Source organism: Piliocolobus tephrosceles, chromosome 5, assembly GCF_002776525.5.
Source record: "Piliocolobus tephrosceles isolate RC106 chromosome 5, ASM277652v3, whole genome shotgun sequence".
NCBI lineage: Eukaryota > Metazoa > Chordata > Mammalia > Primates > Cercopithecidae > Piliocolobus > Piliocolobus tephrosceles.
In genome coordinates this window covers 84,853,214-84,873,577 of record NC_045438.1, presented here as the reverse complement: position 1 = coordinate 84,873,577, position 20,364 = coordinate 84,853,214, and the positions used below count along the sequence as shown (strand labels likewise).

General features: G+C 41.0%; 2 protein-coding genes across 3 annotated transcripts in view; both read left to right on the top strand.

The window, feature by feature from the left end:
• CFAP206 (cilia and flagella associated protein 206) overlaps window positions 1-5,353 on the top strand; it is a 56,349-nt gene extending 50,996 nt beyond the window's left edge. Inside the window, exons 12-13 of the mRNA XM_023205250.1 lie at window positions 1,904-2,047; window positions 4,906-5,353. Of these exons, the coding sequence (XP_023061018.1) occupies window positions 1,904-2,047; window positions 4,906-5,136 (375 nt within the window). The 3' untranslated portion in view covers window positions 5,137-5,353. The remainder of the gene's footprint in view (window positions 1-1,903; window positions 2,048-4,905) is intronic.
• Window positions 5,354-14,055: 8,702 nt separating this feature from the next.
• Window positions 14,056-20,364, top strand: part of SLC35A1 (solute carrier family 35 member A1) — a 33,901-nt gene continuing 27,592 nt past the window's right edge. Inside the window, exons 1-2 of one of the 2 annotated variants that reach the window (XM_023205253.1) lie at window positions 14,077-14,171; window positions 18,526-18,703. In XM_023205253.1, coding sequence (XP_023061021.1) covers window positions 14,156-14,171; window positions 18,526-18,703 — 194 coding nt within the window. In that variant the 5' untranslated portion in view covers window positions 14,077-14,155. Of the gene's footprint in view, window positions 14,172-18,525; window positions 18,704-20,364 lie in introns of both variants that reach the window. The other variant, XM_023205255.1, reaches the window with a different exon arrangement.

The window sequence follows — 20,364 nt, the reverse complement described above, 5'->3', positions numbered from 1 at the left end:
TGGAGATTGCTTGAGGTCCACTCCAGACCCTGTTTGCCTGGGTATCAGCAGCAGAGGTTGCAGAAGATAGAATATTGCTGAACAGCGAGTGCACCTGTCTGATTCTTGCTTTGGAAGCTTCCTCTCAGGGGTGTACTCCACCCTGTGAGGTGTGGGGTGTCAGACTGCCCCTAGTGGGGGATGTCTCCCAGTTAGGCTACTCAGGGGTCAGTGACCCACTTGAGCAGGCAGACTGCCCCTTCTCAGATCTCAACCTCCGTGTTGGGAGATCCACTGCTCTCTTCAAAGCTGTCAGACAGAGTCGTTCCGGTCTGGACAGGCCTCTGCTGCTTTAGCTGAGCCCTGTCCCCAGAGGCGGAGTCTACAGAGACAGGCAGGTTTCCTTGAGCTGCTGTGAGCTCCACCCAGTTCGAGCTTCCCAGTGGCTTTATTTACCTACTTAAGCCTCAGCGATGGCGGGCGCCCCTCCCCCAGCCTCGCTGCTGCCTTGTGGTTAGATTGCCGCAGACTGCTGTGTTAGCAAGGAGGGAGGCTCTGTGGGCGTGGGACCCTTCCGGCCAGGTGTGGGATATAATCTCCGGTGTGCCGGCGTTACAGCGCAGTATTGGGGTGGGAGTTACCCGATTTTCCAGGTGTTGTGTGTCTCAGTTCCCCTGGCTAGGAAAAGGGACTCCCTTCCCCCTCGCGCTTCCCAGGTGAGGCGATGCCTGCCCTGCTTCAGCTCTCGCTGGTCGGGCTGCAGCAGCTGACCAGCACTGATTGTCCGGCACTCCCGAGCGAGATGACCCCAGTACCTCAGTTGAAAATGCAGAAATCACCGGTCTTCTGTGTCGCTCGCGCTGGGAGATGGAGACTGAAGCTGTTCCTATTCGGCCATCTTGCTCCGCCCCCTGTTAACTATCTTTTTAACATTTTTTAAATCTACCTAACTATATCATAAGATAATTTTATAGTCAGAAATTATATCAAATGTTAGACACTCAGTGATTATCTGTTGTTTGGAAAGAATATCTTCTCCCTCCTTTTTACTGTGACCTAAGTTCCTTAAACGTCTACCACTCCCTCCAACAACGTCAACAATGTCATGTCCAGCACTATTATATCTTGTTTAGCCTGGAATTAGTGAATTCTTAATATTGGATTCCCCAGAAGAAAATCAGTATATTCAACTAAAAACAAAGCAAAAACCTTGGTTGACAACCTGCTATGTATGTATAGCTTGAGTTCAACATATGTCTTAAAGAGGTTTTGGTAGTTTAAATAGATGTGATTTTTACCTAATGTTTAATAGCTATTTTCCATTTCTATCCATTTTCAACAGGTATTTACTTATATTATCAGTTGTGCAAAGTGGGGAGGGATATTTGACTTGGGAATGAGGGATGTTTTCTGCTTCCAAAATACACGTCCTACAGAAAACCAAACACTGCATGTTCTCATAAGTGGGAGCTAAAAATTGGGTATGCATGGACATAAAGGTGGGACCAGTAGACACTGGAGACTGCAACAGTGGAAGGAGTGGGAGGGGGGCATATGCTGAAAAATGAACTATTGGGTACTGAGCTCACTGCCTGGGTGATGGGTTCAATCCTACCACAAATCTCAGCATGGTGTGATATACCCTTGTAACAAACCTGCACATGTGCCCCCCTGAATCTAAAATGAAAGTTAAAAATCAACATCCCCTACATAAACAAGATCATGAAGCCGTAATTCCCAGGAAAACAATTATATTCAGCTCATTAATTATGTGCTTATTTTCTTTGTTGGTATTTACAAGTATATTCCATGTCCAAAAATTCTTGTTTTTTAAGTGTTTTGTCAGTTTTAGCTAAATATTTTAGTTATCAGTAAATAATATTTATTTTTTCCAAGCACTAATTACAAAACTCCACTTCTTTAGATGAGAGATGCTGACAAACATTATATAAAACCAATTACAAAATGTGAAAGTAGCACACAGACGGATACACACATACTGCCACCAACAATTGTGAGATCATATGAGTGGAATGAATGGGAATTAAGAAGAAAAGCTATAAAATTGGTTTGTAACAATATTTTCTAAAATTATATGTTGGGGAATTTTAATCTGTTGTTACTCAAGGAGTTGGTAAATTAAATTATTTATATAAAATAATGAATTTTATACAGTGTTCTTTGGCTAACAAAAATATAATTTATAGTTTGCTAGGTTTACATTATAAGATTGTCTTCTAATTTTAAGCATATGTAGAACAATGGTAATCTATCTATCTATCTATCTATCTATCTATCTATCTATCTATCTATCTATCATCAGTTTTAAAACTTGGTGCTAGTATTTAAAGCATTCCCAACTTCCTTTAATCACTTAAGGTATACTATTCTTTTTTTTGTTTGTTTTTTGGACCTTTTCTATTAAAGCATAGATATTTTCCTCTGAACAACGTATTATCTCCAGACCCTGGGCACTCTCATCCTTCTGATTCTCAGTCACCTTAATTACAATATACCTACCCTTAAAGCCTGTCTTTGAAACTCTCATCCCTGTCCAATTCAGTGAAATTCCCCCCACCAACCCCTCTTTATAGTACCTTGTCATTTTAAACAACAAATATTTATAGTATGGAAAAAATTAAATATTTTATGTCTGTAGCCCCTTTTTAGTATATTTTATGCATCTCTTTAACTGAAATCAGGTGTGGAAATAAAATGCCTACCCAAATGAGAACAAAGGGAGGCTATTTATTTAGAGCTTGCTATAGCAAGGGAGTCAGATACTGTCACTTGTTGTTTGGTAGACTCAAAGCATGCAGGGGAGTGGGAAAGCTTTATAGTCAGAAAAGGGGGAAGCCTTTAGGTGTTCTCTGATTGTAGGTTGTTAACATGAGAAAACTGGAGGCAGGCTAACTAGAAGCAGGGCATTTCATGTGATTGGTTTGGTAAGCATATCTAGGTTTCTCTGGTTGGTCCTGAGTTGGGGGAGAAGGAGCCAAAAGATGGAGAAGCTGGCTAAGTCTTCAACATTCTGGGTCAATTGCTACAGCTACAGAGGTTGAGACTGGCTTCCCCGACTGGTCGATACAGAGGCTGCAAGTTAAAGAGTTCTATTGTCATATATGGTCTAGCGTTTGTCCATTTGTATATTCAGTCTCTCACAGGCTTCCCACTGACCACATTATTTCCTTTGCTACTCACTCTGGTGGCAGCTTTTCAGTTCCCTGGCATGAGGAAGGATCGGTTTCCCTATATGTCTTCCAGATCATTGTTCCATTAGTATTCCTTCCTATCAGTTACTCTTCTGTAGTTCATGAAATGCCCAACCCCCATATTATTTTCTATTATCTACTAAACTCACTTGAGTTCATCAGACTTACTGGGTAACATATATATCCCACTACTTTGTTCTTCAGGGACTAATTGTCTAGCAAGTGATATTGTTATATTAAAAATATTTCAGTACCTCCCTGTAAGTGGTGTAACAGAAATGAAAATTCTACTAAATTAACATAGGTGATAATTTAGGTTGCTTTTGAGATACAAATAGGCAAAGAGGAGGAGGGAAATGATGGCTGGATAGGACACGAGAGATAGAGGTGGCAACATAGGTATGGACTGGAAATGTTAAGAGAATGGGGTATTCAGGGCTCTGAACTTCACACTGACTGAGCCCTCTCTTCACATTCCTCAATCTCCACTTAATTCTGACTCTCACCTTGGGCCTTATTATTCCCTAGAACTGTATTATATTGAATGTCAGCTCCCCAAGTGTCACCTACCCAACCTGTGGATAAGACAAAGCTGAGTTTACTGCTTACAGCCATAAGGGAAAACACCACCTCAACAGTGCTTTAGCAGTGTCTCAGAAGAGGAACTGCAAAGTCAGAATTTATTGAGAATTTGAAGTTTGCTAAGGCAGGTCTTCCAATGACTGAGGTGGACTGGGGGTAGGATGGAGGTTTGAATCGGATTGAGTAAGGATCATGAAAAAGCAGTCCAGCATTGGTGGGAATAGCAAGAAGATTTTTTGAGGCAAGGGATGCAGACTCTTAGGACTGAAACTGTGTGCTGATGCTTACTACTGAAGAGTTGACACATCTTTGAGGTAGTGCTGAAATGAGCAATCAAGTTATTTGCTTAGGCGAGAGTCTCTTGGAATGGTAAAATTATGCTAATGCAGACAGTGGAATAGTAAAGTCTTATTAATGTGGACAATAACCTGGGTGTTGGGGAGTAGTTTCGGTTCTCAGTCACCTGCAGTATCTCAAACTCTGAAAATGTTTCCTCTAATCCCAAGTGTCTCCTTCTTCACTCACATGCTATAATGCCTTCTAAGGTTTTTCTTGGCCTTTACTATAACCGCAGCAACCTTATTCTTCTTTTTATAAGCGCCTCCTTGCTTCCCAGCCTGAGTAATCTGTTTAACCTCACGTTTACTAGTAATCTATAAAGGGAGTAAGCAAAATGTAGAATACTGTAAAATGCAAATGGAAAGCATCAGACCCTTTTAGGTTAAAAATCTAGGGTGAAGCCCATTTTAAAAAGATAATACTGTATATAAATCTTAAATTTTTGTCAAAAAAAATATAGTGGAAAAATCCAAGTTATAAGAATCTCAAAGTATAATAATGAAGGAATTAGATTATATTAATAACTGGTTGAGTTCACTGTAATTTTGAATCTGTATGTTTTTTGAGGTCAATTTTCAACATTTTACATATTTTTCTACTTCTTGGTAAGGGATATTTAATTTTCTGTTATGTTCTAGATTTTCCAGTGTTTTATAGAAAAAATGCTATGTTATGGAATTAATTTCTTGTGGATTGAAGACAAAAATAGGCAGATATTAACTGGTATCTGATAATATTTTAGGTTATTTGTTCTTTAGAGAAATGTTAATTCCTGTATTCTCGTTCTCTTTAGGCTAATTTGCGCCAGAAAGTTACTCACTCAGTACAAACTGATCTCAGTCACTTGAGAAGAGAAAATTGTTCCCAGGTGTACCCTCCAAAGGACACTAGCACCCAGTCCATGAGGGAAGACAGCACTGGGGTGCCCAGGCCTCAGATTTACCTGGCTGGTCTTCGTGGAGGAAAGAGTGAAATCACCGATGAGGTCAAGGTGAACTTAACTAGAGCTGTGGATGAAACCTAATTAGAGACAACGTTTTAAAGTAGATGCTACTCAATTATGAACACTAGCAAGTACTTAAAGGTATATTAACATCTATAAAAATTAATTTTGTGGGGTGGCACATTCATTGGTTGTATGACTTTATTGGGTTCCCTCATTTTACCAAACTGTTTTCTGTAACACAGTTTTCATTCTGTTGAAGTTGAAAAATAAAATAAAACTGTCCATTTATCTTTTATTTGTTAGAAATAGTTTGTCAGCATTGAGATTGAAATTATAACATTTAGATAGAAATATATTATAGGCCGGGCGCGGTGGCTCAAGCCTGTAATCCCAGCACTTTGGGAGGCCGAGACAGGCAGATCACGAGGTCAGGAGATTGAGACCATCCTGGCTAACACGGTGAAACCCCATCTCTACTAAAAATGCAAAAAAAAAAAAAAAAAAAAATTAGCCGGGCGTGGCGGTGAGCGCTTGTAGTCCCAGCTACTTGGGAGGCTGAGGCCGGAGAATGGCGTGAACCCGGGAGGCGGAGCTTGCAATGAGCCGAGATGGCGCCACTGCACTCCAGCCTGGGCGACTGAGTGAGACTCCGTCTCAAAAAAAAAAAAAAAAGAAATATATTATAAGATTATTACTGGAATAGAAGTCTATTTCTAAACCATATTTAGTGTTAAACATTACAAACTTAAAACCTAATCAATATTCTAAGCTGTATTAGTTATTAAATGTTACCATAGATTAAACTGATACGTAACAAAACCTTACTAATTTGGAACAACTGGAGCAAAAGTCCACGTGATGTTTTTTTCTCTTTGTTTCTTTCTTTCTTTTTTTTTTTTTTTTTTTGAGACAGGGCCTTGCTCTGTCACCTAGGCTGGAATGCAGTGGTATAATCACAGCTCACCACAGCCTCAACTTCCTGGGCTAAAGCAGTCCTACCTCAGCCTCCTGAGTAGCTGGGACCACAGGCATGCGTTACCACACCTGACTAATTTTTAAAACAATTTTCTGTTGAGACAGAGTTTTACCATATTGCCCTGGCGGGTCTCGAACTCCTGGGCTCAAGCGATCCTTTCACCTCGGCCTCCCGACCTGCTGGGATTATAGGCATGAGCCACCATGCCCACCTCACGGGATGTTTTTCAAAATCTAGAAATTTGACATAAAATCTGTATTTCTGGCCTTTCAAAAAAAGAAGAAATCAGAATATCTGCTAATGCTTGGCCAGCATTCCTGCAAGTAGTAGCTTTGCCCATTCACAAGGCAGGTACTTTCAGTCCTCCACTGTCTAATCTAGTTCCTGCTGCCTTATGGGCCTCCCACATCACTGCTTTGCCTTATTTGCCTGACTGCATAGGCAGTTGTGTTTAAAGCTCCCATGAATTACTGATAGCTGTATTTTAGAACTGTACCAATTCATGGATAATAAAGCTTCTAGGAGGGGCTGTTTGACTTGCTTTAGTAGCTAGGAGGGCATTTGGCATATTTTTTCTGCTCAGGTGACTTTTTACTAAAGCATTTGTATAATTTGCTTTCTGTGTAGCTTAAATGTTTTTGTTTGTCTTTGAGATGGAGTCTTGCTCTGTTGCCCAGGCTGGAGTGCGGTGGCATGATCTCAGCTCATGGTACTCTCTGCCTCCTGGGTTCAAGCGATTCTCCTGCCTCAGCCTCCCGAGTAGCTGGCATTACGGGTGTGCACCACCACGCCTGACCAATTTTTGTATTTTCAGTAGAGATAGGGTTTCACCATGTTGGCCAGGCTTGTCTGGAACTCCTGACCTCGAGTGATCTGCCCACCTTGGCCTCTCAAAGTGCTGGGATTATGGGGATGAGCCACTGCGCCTGGCTGTTTGAATGTGATTTATACTATGAATATGCTTTGAAATCCATTTTCTGCATGTAAACTTCAAACAAACCTACTTCTAAGTTTTTGTGATTTTCATACCTGTAGTTTACAAATGATGTTTAAGATAGACTGGCTGGCTGTTAAGGCAGGGCCTGGAGGAGTGGGGTGATACTAAAATTTACAAATTCAGGAATGTCATTTTATCTGTTCAATTAACTGTTATTTGATTCTGCAAGATTCCTAAACACAGAAAAGAATGGCTGTAACCTGCAATTTGGGCTTATCAAGTTAAGGCTTGGAAGTAGAATGGCCAAGTGAATAAAAATACCAAATCCAATTTGAAAAGCCAGTCTTAATATCAGACAGTCACCTGGTAAGTACAACAGAATAAAGGGAGCTACATCCAATGGAAAACTCATCCTCTCCCTGGACCTCCACCATCTATTCAAGCCCCATCCTTCTGAAGATTCCCAACCATATGCTGAATTTAATGTCTGATGGTCACCCCCATTTCAGCAGGTCACAGATCAAAAATCAAACTTTCTGTGCCAAACATGTTTCTTTCTCTTTATTTTTTTCTATTTTCAAAGGCACCAATGCCTTACTCAGTAGCATAAGTTAAAAACTTCCTGTTTTTACTAGCCTTCAAGCTCTGTTCATTTGACCTGAATTGTCATTGAGATTCATGTCTTCCTATTCTCACCTCCCCTACAGGACTTTGTCTTATTGCCTGGGTCACTGCTGCCTCCATTTTTTATATGGTTCATCAGGATGTTTTCTCATGCATAAATGTGATTGTGTCATCTGGCCTCCTCCTCCCCCCAGCCTTTGCCTCAGTTGCTTAAAAGTTACCAAGACTCTTGTCCACTTCCTAGGGAATGAACTAAAACATCCTTCATGTATTATGTAAAACTTTTCAAAATACGATCTCCATTTATCCTCCAGTTTCCTCTCCTACCCCTCCCATACTCTCTCCACACACTACACACATTAGCCAGATTGAACCAAAACTCTTCAAATAGGTCATGGTCTTTTTTAAAAATTTAATTAATTTATCTTTTGAAATAGAGTCTTGCTCTGTTGCCTAGGCTGGAGTGCAGTGGCGTGATCTTGGTTCACTGTCCCAGGTTCAAGTGATTCTCATGCCCCAGCCTCCTGAGTAGCTGGGACTACAGGCATGTGCCACCACGCCCATCTTATTTTTGTATTTTTAGTAGAGACAGGGTTTTGCCATGTTGGCCAGGCTGGTCTCGAACTCCTGACCTCAAGTGATCAGCCCACCTTGGCCTCCCAAAGTGTTGGGATTACAGGCGTGAGCCCAGCCCAAATAGGTCATGGTCTTTTATACCCCCAACTCTTAACTTGTGCTTTTCACTCTGTGCCCTGGAATGTAGTCCACAGGTACAGTCCTCAAAGAGTGTGATCAGACTTTATCTTTTCCATGAAAGTTTTCCCCATTTCTTTTGAGCAAGTTAATTGCTTCCTTCTTTTTCATTGGATTTTATTATTACTTCTATTATAGCGCTTAAAATAAATTGATGTATAGATAGTAGTGCATCTGTATTCTTCCTGTTAGATTTGAATTTCTTGAGATTTGAATTATGTGTTAGTCATCTTTATATCCCCCGGCATTTGTACCTTGTTGGATAAATGAATGAATTAAAAAAAGAAGGAATGAAAGGGCAAACTGGAAGCAGGGTATTGGTTGAGTGATTATTTGAATAGTCAAGGTGGGAGCTAATAGAGTTCAGCAGTAAAGTAGTTATTGCAAAAGAAGAGGGAGAAAAATGGTAAAGAGGGAAGGGGAGATTATTTTTGAGGAAGTGCTGGCAAATAAAGTTGAATAAACAGAGTTGGATGGTGTACTTTCTACAGGACTTTGTAAGCCAAGCAGAGAAACATTTTGCCTTACTGTGGTAGAACATTAGAAAATCATGGCAGATTCTTGAGTAGAATATCGATTGTGGAAGAGGGATACTCGCTTTGGAGAGACGGCTAGGAAGCTCCTGCAAGAATTGGGGAATGCATGATGGGGGATGTGGAGGGACAAATGCTAGATTAAATTAAGCAGACCAGGATATAATATCTCAGGAAAAGGAAGAAAAATTCAAAGTATGACCTCAGGCTTTCTGCCCTAGGAGATAAAGGATAACTGAGAACCGGAGCTGGTTATCAAAAAAGATAACATGTTCAGCACTAGAAAATTTGAGTTTAAGGGATGACAAGGATAGTAAAGCAGAGGTAATAGGAATTTGGGCTGCACAAAGATAGTTTGGGAGGTCATCCCCATGACAATGGGGGTTAAATGAGGAGGAAGAAAGAGAAGACAAAATAAGACAGAGTAGCAGTCAGAAGAGTAGAAAAAAGATGTAAAGTAAGCTCTGTGATCATGGAAGAAAAGTCTAGCTCTTCTACTTACTAGCTGTACTACTTAACACCTCTCTGCTGCAGTTTCTGTGTCATAAAAATGAGATAATAATAGTTCCAAACTCATTGATTGGGTTGTTATAAGGATTAAAGAAGTTAACACATACAAAGCACTTACCTGGTAAGTGCCTTGTCACTATTAGCTAAGAGAATAGAGATTCTCCAATGTTTCAGGTCTATTGTATCCCCTTGCCCATTTTTCTTTACTTTTTGTTTTCTAGCCCTCAGTTAATCCTAGAATAACACTTGACACATTATGACTTTCAAAAAATGGTGAATAACAAAAGAGGATGATGGATTAGAGTCATCAGTGGAGTAGGCAATTGCCAAACTCTCTTTTCATAGAGTTGGCTTGAGTGGAAATACCACTGAAGCAAAGCAAGCATAAAATGGTAAAAATAGGTACAAACCATCAGTGACTGGCAGGAAAAAGAAAGAGAGATTACGGTAATGAAAAAAGAAAAGAGAGGCAAGGAAGAGTTAAGCTCAAATATGAAATGTCTGGATACAGATGATTATTACTCATGTTTAATTCCCAGTCCAGACATTGAATTTTACATTATCTCCCTGTATCCTTTTATCAATTATAAAATGTGACAATTATTGGCTTCTTTTTAGTCATATTATACCATAGGAAATAATTGCTTTAAAATAACAATAACTTGGGAGGCTGAGGCAGCGGATCACGAGGTCAGGAGTTTGAGACCAGTCTGGCCAACATAGTGAAACCCCGTCCCTACTAAAAATACAAAAAATTAGCTGGGTGTAGTGGTGTGCGCCTGTAATTCCAGCTACTCGGTAAGCTGAGGCAGGAAAACCGTGTGAACCCTGGAGGCAGAGGTTGCAGTGAGCCAAGATTGTGCCATTACACTCCAGCCCAGGCAACAGTGCAACACTCTGTCTCAAAAAATAAAAATAAATAAAAAAATAACAATAAGTTAGCAAATAGGTTTCGGATGCTTAATAGCACAATGAAAATAATATGCTTAAATTGTCAGGGAAACAATTTGGTATCTATATCTTGTCTATATGTTCTTTATGGTTAACTGTTTACTATTCTTTGAACATTACCACGTTTAATAATCTAATGTATAGCCACCATATTTGAATTCAATTATAACTTCCTTAAGCCTTTTGGAATTTGCTTCCTCACAGCCTTTTTGTTCAATTAAGTTCATACTTTTACTTTATTACCAATGGATACAGTACTGGGCTTCTTTTTATACACATCACTGAGACTAGGGTAGCTCTGATACATGAGCAGGAAATAGAAGAGAGCAGGGGATTGAGGCAAATACTGTAGTTTTCTAGTGACAATCAGAAATCATCAGGGACTCAAGTGGCAATAGCAATGGCTGCTTGAAGTACTGTAAGGTTAGCTTATCCGGCACAGGGCCTTGTATCTCACATGTTAAGGATTGCTGCTTTCTGCTATAACCAGAGTTGTAAGGAAAACTAGGCACAAGAAAGACATTAAATCAGTATTTTTTTCCTCCAAGACTGAGGATAATTCAGAGTGAGAAAGTAAAAATTAGCTCAGAGTAAGCCTAAATAGCTGCTTGGTCATTAATTGAGCTGGGATAACAAACCCAGGTAAAACCAGCTGCAAAGTTAATGGGAAATTATATTTCCCCTAAGGATATGCTGACACTATAAAGTATAATAGCAAGGCCCTTCTTTCAGTGTTTGCTTTCTAATTCACTGAAAAACTTTGTTCTCTAAAATCATATACTCTAGGAAAAGGTGCTGCTTGAAATTACATCAGTAAGAATGTAACACCTTACTCTTGCTTGGGGGGATCTACATCATTTTGATACAAAGAAGCAGCCTCAATTAAGGGGCTCCTGAATACAACATTCCACATCTATGGTAACTTTGTAGTTTTCAAGAAACAGGATCCTGAGACTGTTCTACAGTCCCTATTGGATACATATAGTCCTGCTTTGAGTTTATCAAACACTGCTTCCTTTAAATTTCACCTAATCCCATCCTTCCCTTAAATTCTATAAATTTATCTTTTTCTTTGTTTCCTGAGATACCTGTGGTGTTCAGTTTTCCTCATTGGAATGTGTATTAGCTGGTTCTTGCAGTGCTATAAAGAAATACCTGAGCCTGAGTGATGTGTAAGAAAATAGGTTTAACTGGCTCATGATTCTGCAGGCTGTACAGGAAACACAGTGCTGGCATATGCTTCTGGGCAGGCCTCAGGTAGCTTTTACTCATGGCAGAAGGCGAAGTGGGAGCAGGCACATCACATGGCCGGAGTAGGAGAGAAAGAAATGAGAGAGACTTTTAAAACACCAGATCTCCTGTGAACTCAGAGCAAGAGCTCATTTATCACCAAGGGGATGGCCAATGCCATTCACGAGGGTCTGCCCCCATGATCAGAACTCTCACCAGGCCCCACTTCCAACACTGGGGATTACAATTCAACATAGATCTGGGCAGGGACAAATGTCCACATTATATCAGAAGGCATCAGTAAGCTCAACTTTGGCAGACTATAGTTTGACAGGTTTGTCCCTGTTGGTCTTGGGCTAACTGGGTTAGGACAAAGAGGCATCACAATCTAGTTAAGGTTGATGCCAATGAAGTATAATAGTCTTTTGAGGCAATGAAAATGTATAAGAAAAGTAGGATTCAACAGCATGATGTTATGTGAACCAGAAATGTCACAAAAATGGCTCAGCAGTGTTTGACCCACCACCTTAATTGGGATCTGTGTGTGTGTGTGTGTGTGTGTGTGTGTGTCTGTAAAATGCTCTTCCTCACCAGAAGGAATGATAGTTCCTAGTTGATTCTACCACCTAGGACAGGAAACAACAAAACCTCTTGTTGTTGCCAGAAATTTAAACATGCTTCAAAAAGCTAGTGCAGGCCAGGTGTGGTGGTTCACACCTGTAATCCCAGAACTTTGGGGGGCTGAGGTGGGAGGATTGTTTTAGGTGGGGAGTTTGAGAACCAGCCTGGGCAACAAAGTGAGATGCCCCCACCCACAATCTCTACAAGAAGACAAAAAGAAAAAAAAAATAGTAAACACAGTTGGTGCAGGCTTAAAAACAGAGGCAGGCTTACAAGGGCCTTTTGGAACAATTGAGCATTTAGAAATTACACTTAATTGAGGTAAGTTGACACTATAATGATAGTCCAAACTGGGAAGAGAGAAACCATACAAAGCAGTAGCTGTAAAACAAAGGAAGGACTGTATGATAGAATATTTTTAATTTTTAAAATTAATTTCGAGTACATATATGACTTTTCTGTTTAAATGTATGCATAAGTACATACACAGGAGAGAACTGAATAATTCTACAAGTGGAAACTATACCAATTACAGTAAGGGAAGATTAGTACCAGTGAGCACACTCATTACCAGGTAGAGGAAGAGTCCAACACTATTCCAAAATGAGATTCATCAAATGTCTGCCCCTACAAAGTCAACGCTGGTCTCCTTGGAGCCCCTCCCAATATTAATATGATGCTAATAAGGCATGCAAAATGTTCCAAGAATGTTAACAGACCAGATATATCTGTATGTATATTTAACAAGACAATGGTATATAACATTCACCACTCAACCCTCTAAAAGGACAATTTTGGAGACAGAACATGCTGCAGAAGGTGTGGGCTGCTGGGCAGCTCAGAATCTTGCATCCCTATTCCTGTAAGTGCTGAGGTATTTTCATAGTATTTTAAACCAATACACATATCTTGAACATCATTTATTTCACCAATGAATTATTTCTAATATCAATTATGATAATTAACATCTCCTAGTGAAAGTGGAGATTATAGTGGTTAAAATGCCTGTTGATACATCTATTTTTTTTTTTTTTTTTTTTGAGATGAAGTCTCGCTGTGTCGCCCAGGCTGGAGTGCAGGGGCACGATCTCTGCTCACTGTAATCTCCCGAGTTCAAGTGATTCTCCCGCTTCGGCCTCCTGAGTAGCTGGGATTACAGGTGCGAGCCACCACGCCCGGCTAATTTTTTGTATTTTTAGTAAAGACGGGGTTTCGCCATATTGGCCTGGCTGGTCTCGAACTCCTGACCTTAGGTGATTCATCTGCCTCGACTTCCCAAAGTGCTGGGATTACAGGTGTGAGCCACCGCGCCCGGCCGATACATATAATTTTTTTTAAAAGGCCCTTTTGTTGTCCGAAGATCATTCGTTAGAATGTCTGGCTGGGTAAATATAACCAATGACAATGCTGACGATATGGAACAGGCACAAGACTTCTGAACAATATGTAGCATAAATTATAACTTATCTAGAACACATGGTAACAGTGGAAGATAATGAGCTAGGTGGAAGTTACAAATGTTGCTGCAAGTAGTTTTTTTTACTTAACGAGTTCTGGGAGCTTCTCTAACAGCTTTGACAGGAGTGAATCCCTAAGGCTAAACCCAAATCCTTATCGGCCGCCTACTCACACCTTTGTGAGGACTACGATTCCCAGAAGGCAGCGCTCCCTTCACTCAGCCGGCGGGGAGCCGCAGTTTACAGAACCACCTCCCCAACCGAATTTCACACACCTGTCACCTAGGACGCGGCCGGGAAGGCCTCCTTCGATCCGCGTTCTCCCCATTTTGGGGTGTAGCTCAGATTCCTGAAACCAGTTTTAGAGCGTGGCGGACCGGGAGGCCGGCGAGGCGCTCTAGGCCAAGCGGCTTCGTCTCTATGACCACAAGGGGCGGTCCCTGGTGTCCTGCGCCAGGGCACGGAGGGGGCGGGCGTCAGTTCCGCGCGGGGCTATCGGGGAACCATGGCTGCCCCGAGAGGTGAGAACTGGGGCTGCTGGGAGTGGGGAGTCTGAGGGGGGCGGCGGCGGGCTAGCATCTGCGCTGGTCCGCGGCTGTCGGGCAGCGGAGCACCCTGGTTGCCCACGGCCTCTGGGGCCGGGCTGAGGCGTCAGGAGTTTGCGTGGAGCCGCTCCCGGTAGTCCGGGCAGCCGGCCTCCCCCTGCGGCCGCAGTCTCCGGGGCTGACTCCGCGTTTGGCAGGTCGGCATTCCGAGACCGCACTGACCTCCACTAGCTGGGAGTGGGTGGGAATCGAATTCTGACAGGCCTGGGCTGCGGCAGACCCGGAGAGGGGCCAGGGCGTGGGTCCGGGGCTGGACTGCATCACCCAGCGAGGCAGGACAGTTCTTGGCCCTGGCCCCGCGACTTCGGTGTCCTCTGCGCCTCCTGCCATGCGGATGCTCAGAGACTTAAAGGCAGGCTCCGGGCGCAGACCCCACGCGGCGGCTGGGCCATGCAACAACCAGTAAAGACATCATTGGGACGTCAAAACAGCACTGAAATCGTAACGAAAGGAAGATAACAATCGTTAACAGTTCCCACCTGTGTGCTGTATGTAATTACAGAGAATGCTGTATGCAGTTAGAAGGAACACTCTTGATATTTGTGGTGGAAGATGAGATCCACCTCCCTCCTCCCAAGGGATGGCACTTTCGGGTGAAGGCGTATTTGTTTACTAATTGCCATTTAAGGAGGGCGAGTCTAATTGACTCCGCACCACTTTTGCTGAGCAGTGTAAGTTGGGACCAGAGGTGGATTTTTTGACTGTGGGGCATTAACTAGGAGAAGTTGGACAACACTCGGATTCTTGCTGCACCCTTCCTCCATAGAACACTTGGCTTCACCCTTGAATAAATATTGAACGAATACCTAATATCTTCTTACGTGGGTGTCAAGTTATTTTCCCTGTTCCGGGGTCCATGTTTATCATCAGGCCCTGCCCAGGGGCATTGTCTTTAGTTGCATATGCTTCTCTTATGTCTTCTTTCTGTTTCATTTCAAATAAGTTCAATCTTAAAAGCCGTTTGTGTAGCAACACAGGAAATAAAGGAAAAAGAAATAGAATTGTTTTGATAACTGAAATGGAATGGGGATAGCAAAATTGATCCGAACGAAAACTTACAAATTACAGAAGTCAAATCATTACTTGAAATAGCTGCAGCAATGTAAAGGTTTAGGCTTATTGCCAATACATATTTGTTGAGCCTTGATTGTAATCCTAACAAAATTACAGTTTCCATAGCTTCCGAATATCCACAAAAGATTTGTCTGGGACTTCCTGAATTTCTAAGTTCTTAGGTATTACAAGTAATGTCCCCATAAACTATAGTAAAACGTAACTGAAAAAAAATTTGAAACTGTAAGTTTCTTTTGGGGGACATTTCCACACAAATACTGTGTGGGAATAAACAGAACTTCGTGAGAAGCAGACAACAATGCAGGGTTAAGATGTGACTGCAAGTTGAGTTGTCGGCTAGGTTTATAGTTACTGGCATTGGGTGCGGTTTGAATGATTTGCCCAATTTGAAGTGATTACATATGGACTTTTGATATTACCCTGAAATAACTGAAATTGCTAATAACTGAAATTTTATACTGGAGAATTTGTGAATGGAGTGAACAAGAAATAGTTTGGTCTGATGTTAAACTGCCAGAGAAAATCGTACTTAAAAACATTTAGTATTTAAAAGTTGAAATACGTTTAAAACTGGTATTCCATATCAAAGCCCAATCTGTTTTGCACATACCTAAACTTATTTGATTACCCTTCCACTTAGATCTAGTAGTTTCAAGAGTATAATATATATTCCCATATAATCACTATGCAAAAAGCAATTTTTTCAAGTTAATGACAATATTATAAGTCAAAATATGTTTGTAGGCCATCAATTTGGTTTAGTGTTTAAATATTCACTAGGTTGTTTTTGGAATCAGGAACCTATACAATACCTAAAATAAAGTACTTTTTAGTTTATCAGTCCTAATCTCTGTTATTTATGAAAATGTTGATAATCTAGGACATGAGTTGGCAAACTTTTCCTTAAAGGGCTGGATAGTCTCTTGTGGTAACTACTCAGGTCTGCTGTTGTAGGGGAAAAAAAAGTAGTCCGGATAACTTAGAAACAAATGAGTATGGCTATGTTCTAATAAACCTATTTATGGACACTAAAATTTGAATTTCATGCAATTTTCATGTATCACAAGATGTTACTACATTTTTTATCAAGTATTTAAAAATGTAAAACCATTGTGAGTTCACAGGCCTCATGTAAACTAGTGACATGTATAGTTTGTTCACCCCTTATCTAGAAGATGGGAAATGCCTTCTCTTCTACTGATGAAAGGTTATTGCTGTTTATTTTTGAAGTCATATTTTTTCCCTTGTGTAGCAAAGTTTTAGAACAAAGGAAGTATTATAGTGATCTCCTTCAATTCCTTTTTTATAAACACTGATTTTTGGCTCCTCAGATCTTTTGGAAAGAAAGTTTAAGCAGTTGCAAAATATTTCTTCTGTTTTACCTTTTATTTAAACCTGATATGATTTTTAAAAATTGCTGACAAATCAGAAAAGATTCTTTAATTCACTCGGGAAAATATTTATATTGAAGAACCTGTTTCCTTGGAAGTTCCAACCATACCATATCTAAAGATAATGTATTTGAAACTCCTGTTTTATTTTCCTATGAAAACAGTCTTTGAATTGTAATTAGGCTCCCAAAACAGTGAACAAAATCGTACTTAGCATATAATGTAGTTAAAGTAGCAGCCTGGAGTCACCCGGTGTCCTTCTGGTTCTTAACCTGGGGTTGTCAAAGTATGGCTCTGGAAAGCCTAAAATATTTGTTTCTGGCCCTTTACAGAAAAATTTGCTGGTCCCTGTTTAACCTTGAGCCTAAAGATTTGAATGGAGCTTAAGGGGACTGTTGGACAATAGGTGGGAGTTGGGTAAGGAAAGTAGAAATAGTTTGATCCTTGGGTGATGGCAGATTCTGAGCAGGTCTGGGAATAAGGAAGTATGAGGGAGAGTTGGTACCCAGTGCTTATGGTTTTACCAAAGGTCCTGGACGGGCTTTGGTGCCTGAGATGGCTGCTGCTCAGATATACTTGCAGGCAATTCTTGAGTGTTTGTATGTTTCCTGCATTTCTAGTTTTATAGAGCTGTGTTCTTAAGATTCTTTTCCTGTGTTTTGAATTATTGTTTTGTATAATGCAGTGAAATGAGTGGCTCGATGTAAGTTCTTATTGTGATAAAGTTTTATATTAAGCCCCACTCATTTCTCAATTATTTTCTTTCTGCTGCCTTTAAATCTAGAATATACATTGCTGCAGTTGGTTTCATGCTTTGTATCCACAAGTTTGTAATCATAAAAATATTTAAAATATGTGCTGGGGCCAGGCGTGGTGGCTAATGCCTGTAATCTCAGCACTTTAGGAGGCCGAGGTGGGAGGATCACCTGAGGTCAGGAGTTCGAGACCAGCCTGGCCAACATGGTGAAACCTCGTCCCTACTAAAAATACAAAAATTAGCCAGGTGTACTGGCAGATGCCTGTAATTCCAGCTGCTCAGGAAGCTAAGGCAGGAGAATCGCTTGAATCCAGGAGGTGGAGTTTGCAGTGAGCCGAAATCACGCCAAGATCATGCCACTGCACTCCAGCCTGGGTGACAGAGTGAGACCCTGTCCTAAAATATATGTCCAGCGCGGCGGTTCACATCTGTAATTCCAGCACTTCAGGAGGCCGAGGCGGGTGGATCACCTGAGGTCAGGAGTTAAAGACCAGCCTGGCCAACATGGTGAAACCCCATCTCTACTAAAAATGCAAAAAATTACCTGGCCGTGGTAGTCCACGCCTGTAGTCCCGGGAGGCTGAGGCACGAGAATCGCTTGAACCTGGGCAGCAGCGGTTGCAGTGACCTGAGATCGTGCCACTGTACTCCAGCCTGGGGGACAGAGTGAGATCCTGTCTCAAAAAAAACACCCACCACCACCACCAATATATATATAATGTGATTTATAACATCCTAAACTAGAATCAGTATGCTACATAGTCTTGCAATTGGGGCACTCCCCAGGAACAAAACTTATACCTAATTGGCTGATGTTTAAAGTCAGCTATGGGGTGGGTGAGTGGGTATGTGTGTGTGTGTGTGTGTGTGTGTGTGTGCGCGCGCGCTCATGTAATTGGCAAGCATTTTGAAAAAATTTTTAAACATGAGTTTTAGAAAATATTTTGTGCTTGGAATTGGAAAGTATTTTTGGGCTGTAACTAGTTTATTAACTTATATATACATATATTGTCTACTAAGTAATGTCTTTGTTGCACGTATTTTCCAGACAATGTCACTTTATTATTCAAGTTATACTGCTTGGCAGTGATGACCGTGACGGCTGCAGCCTATACCATAGCTTTAAGATACACAAGGACATCAGACAAAGAACTCTACTTTTCAACCACAGCCGTGTGTATCACAGAAGTTATAAAGTTATTGCTAAGTGTGGGAATTTTAGCTAAGTGAGTATAAATACTTATAGTGTGTTAAATTATTTTTCTACCTGGTGAGGGTATTTGTTAGAAAATTCAAGCTACATCTTTATATGTTTAATTGCTCTGGGCCAGTGTTTCTCAACTTGGGGTGATTTTGCCCCCCAGAAGATTTTTTAGTTGTCACGACTTGAGAGATGCTACTGGCATCTAGTGGGTGGAGACCAAGGATGCTGCTAAACATCCTGCAATTCCCATGACAGCCTCACAACAAAGAATTACCCAGCCCCAAACGTCAGTACTGCTGTGGTTGAAGAACGCTGCGGTAGAGTAGGAGTTGGCAAACTATGTCCCATGGGCCAAATCCAGCTTGCTCCCTGGTTTTGGTGTAATGGAGACTGACTGGCTTACAAAACCTAAAATATTGACTGTTTGACCCTTATAGGAAAAAATTACTGACTTGTGTTTTGGATGAATATAATAATAATATTTCTTGAGTGTTTCCTGTGTTAAGTGCTAGGCACTGTGCTATGTGTTTTTCGTGTTTTCTCATTTACTCCTTACACATTTTCAAGGTAAGTACTTTTCCCCTGTTTTATTAACATAGCATCTGAGGTTCCTTAAGATTACACTGTTAATATGTGGCAGCACCGGGCTTTGAATCAGAAACATCACGCAAGAATTGCTTAGTTAAGGATGTGGTATGAGAGAGTTAAGAATTAGGGGCATTGGAGGAGATAGACCTAATTTTAATCCTAGACCAAGACTGTGGCTGCATACACACTTGTAACCTCTTTAAGCTTCAGTTTCTTCATTTTTTTTTAATTTGAGAAAATAATATGGGGTGGTGAAAATTAAATAAAATCTAATAGGTAAATTACTTGGGGAAAGATTTATGAGATGGGGACCTATTTGAGTCATTGGGGCAGTTAAGAAGTCATACAGGTTTCAAGATGTGTGTTGGTGAGTGAAGGAAGCAGGGAGGAATAGTGTTGTTTGTAGGCTTTTATGTAGAAACAGACACATTACATTTAAATATTGAAATATTACAAGACATTTTGATTGCTTCAGCTTCAGCAGTATGTGATGAGATAGTTGATAATGCAGCCACAAGCATGGCTATCGTTTTGGGAAAGATATCCAGTGAAAGTGTTGAAAATTGGTTCTAGATCTTGAAACGGCTTATACTAATCCACTTGAAGTAGTTGGAATATGAAAAAGATGTGTTATAAATAAAGTTTCAGTGCCACAAAAGAAATAGCACTTGAATACAAAATTTTCTTTTTTTCTTCTCAGCAGGGCAGTTTGCTTCTATAGAAGGGTGCACCCTCACAGATGGAGCAATCGTGAGCGCACACCTGGACAAGGGAGGAAAAGGGGGTCTTATTCCTGATGCATGTGGCCCCTGCTACTGTGTCGTTCCTCTATTGGCTAGGGTTACACTGCACAGGCTAAACTAATTCCAATTGGCTAATTTAAAGAGAGTGACAGGGTGAGTGGTTTGGTGGGGAAAATGGTTATGGCAGAGTAGGAAATCGGAATGAGTCAGAGTGGAAAATGAGCAGGTAATCAGAATGAGTCAGGGTGGAGCAGGTAATTGGAATGAGCCAGGGTGGAGCAGGTAATCGGAATGAGCCAGGGTGGAGCAGGTAATCGGAATGAGCCAGGGTGGAGCAGGTAATCGGAATGAG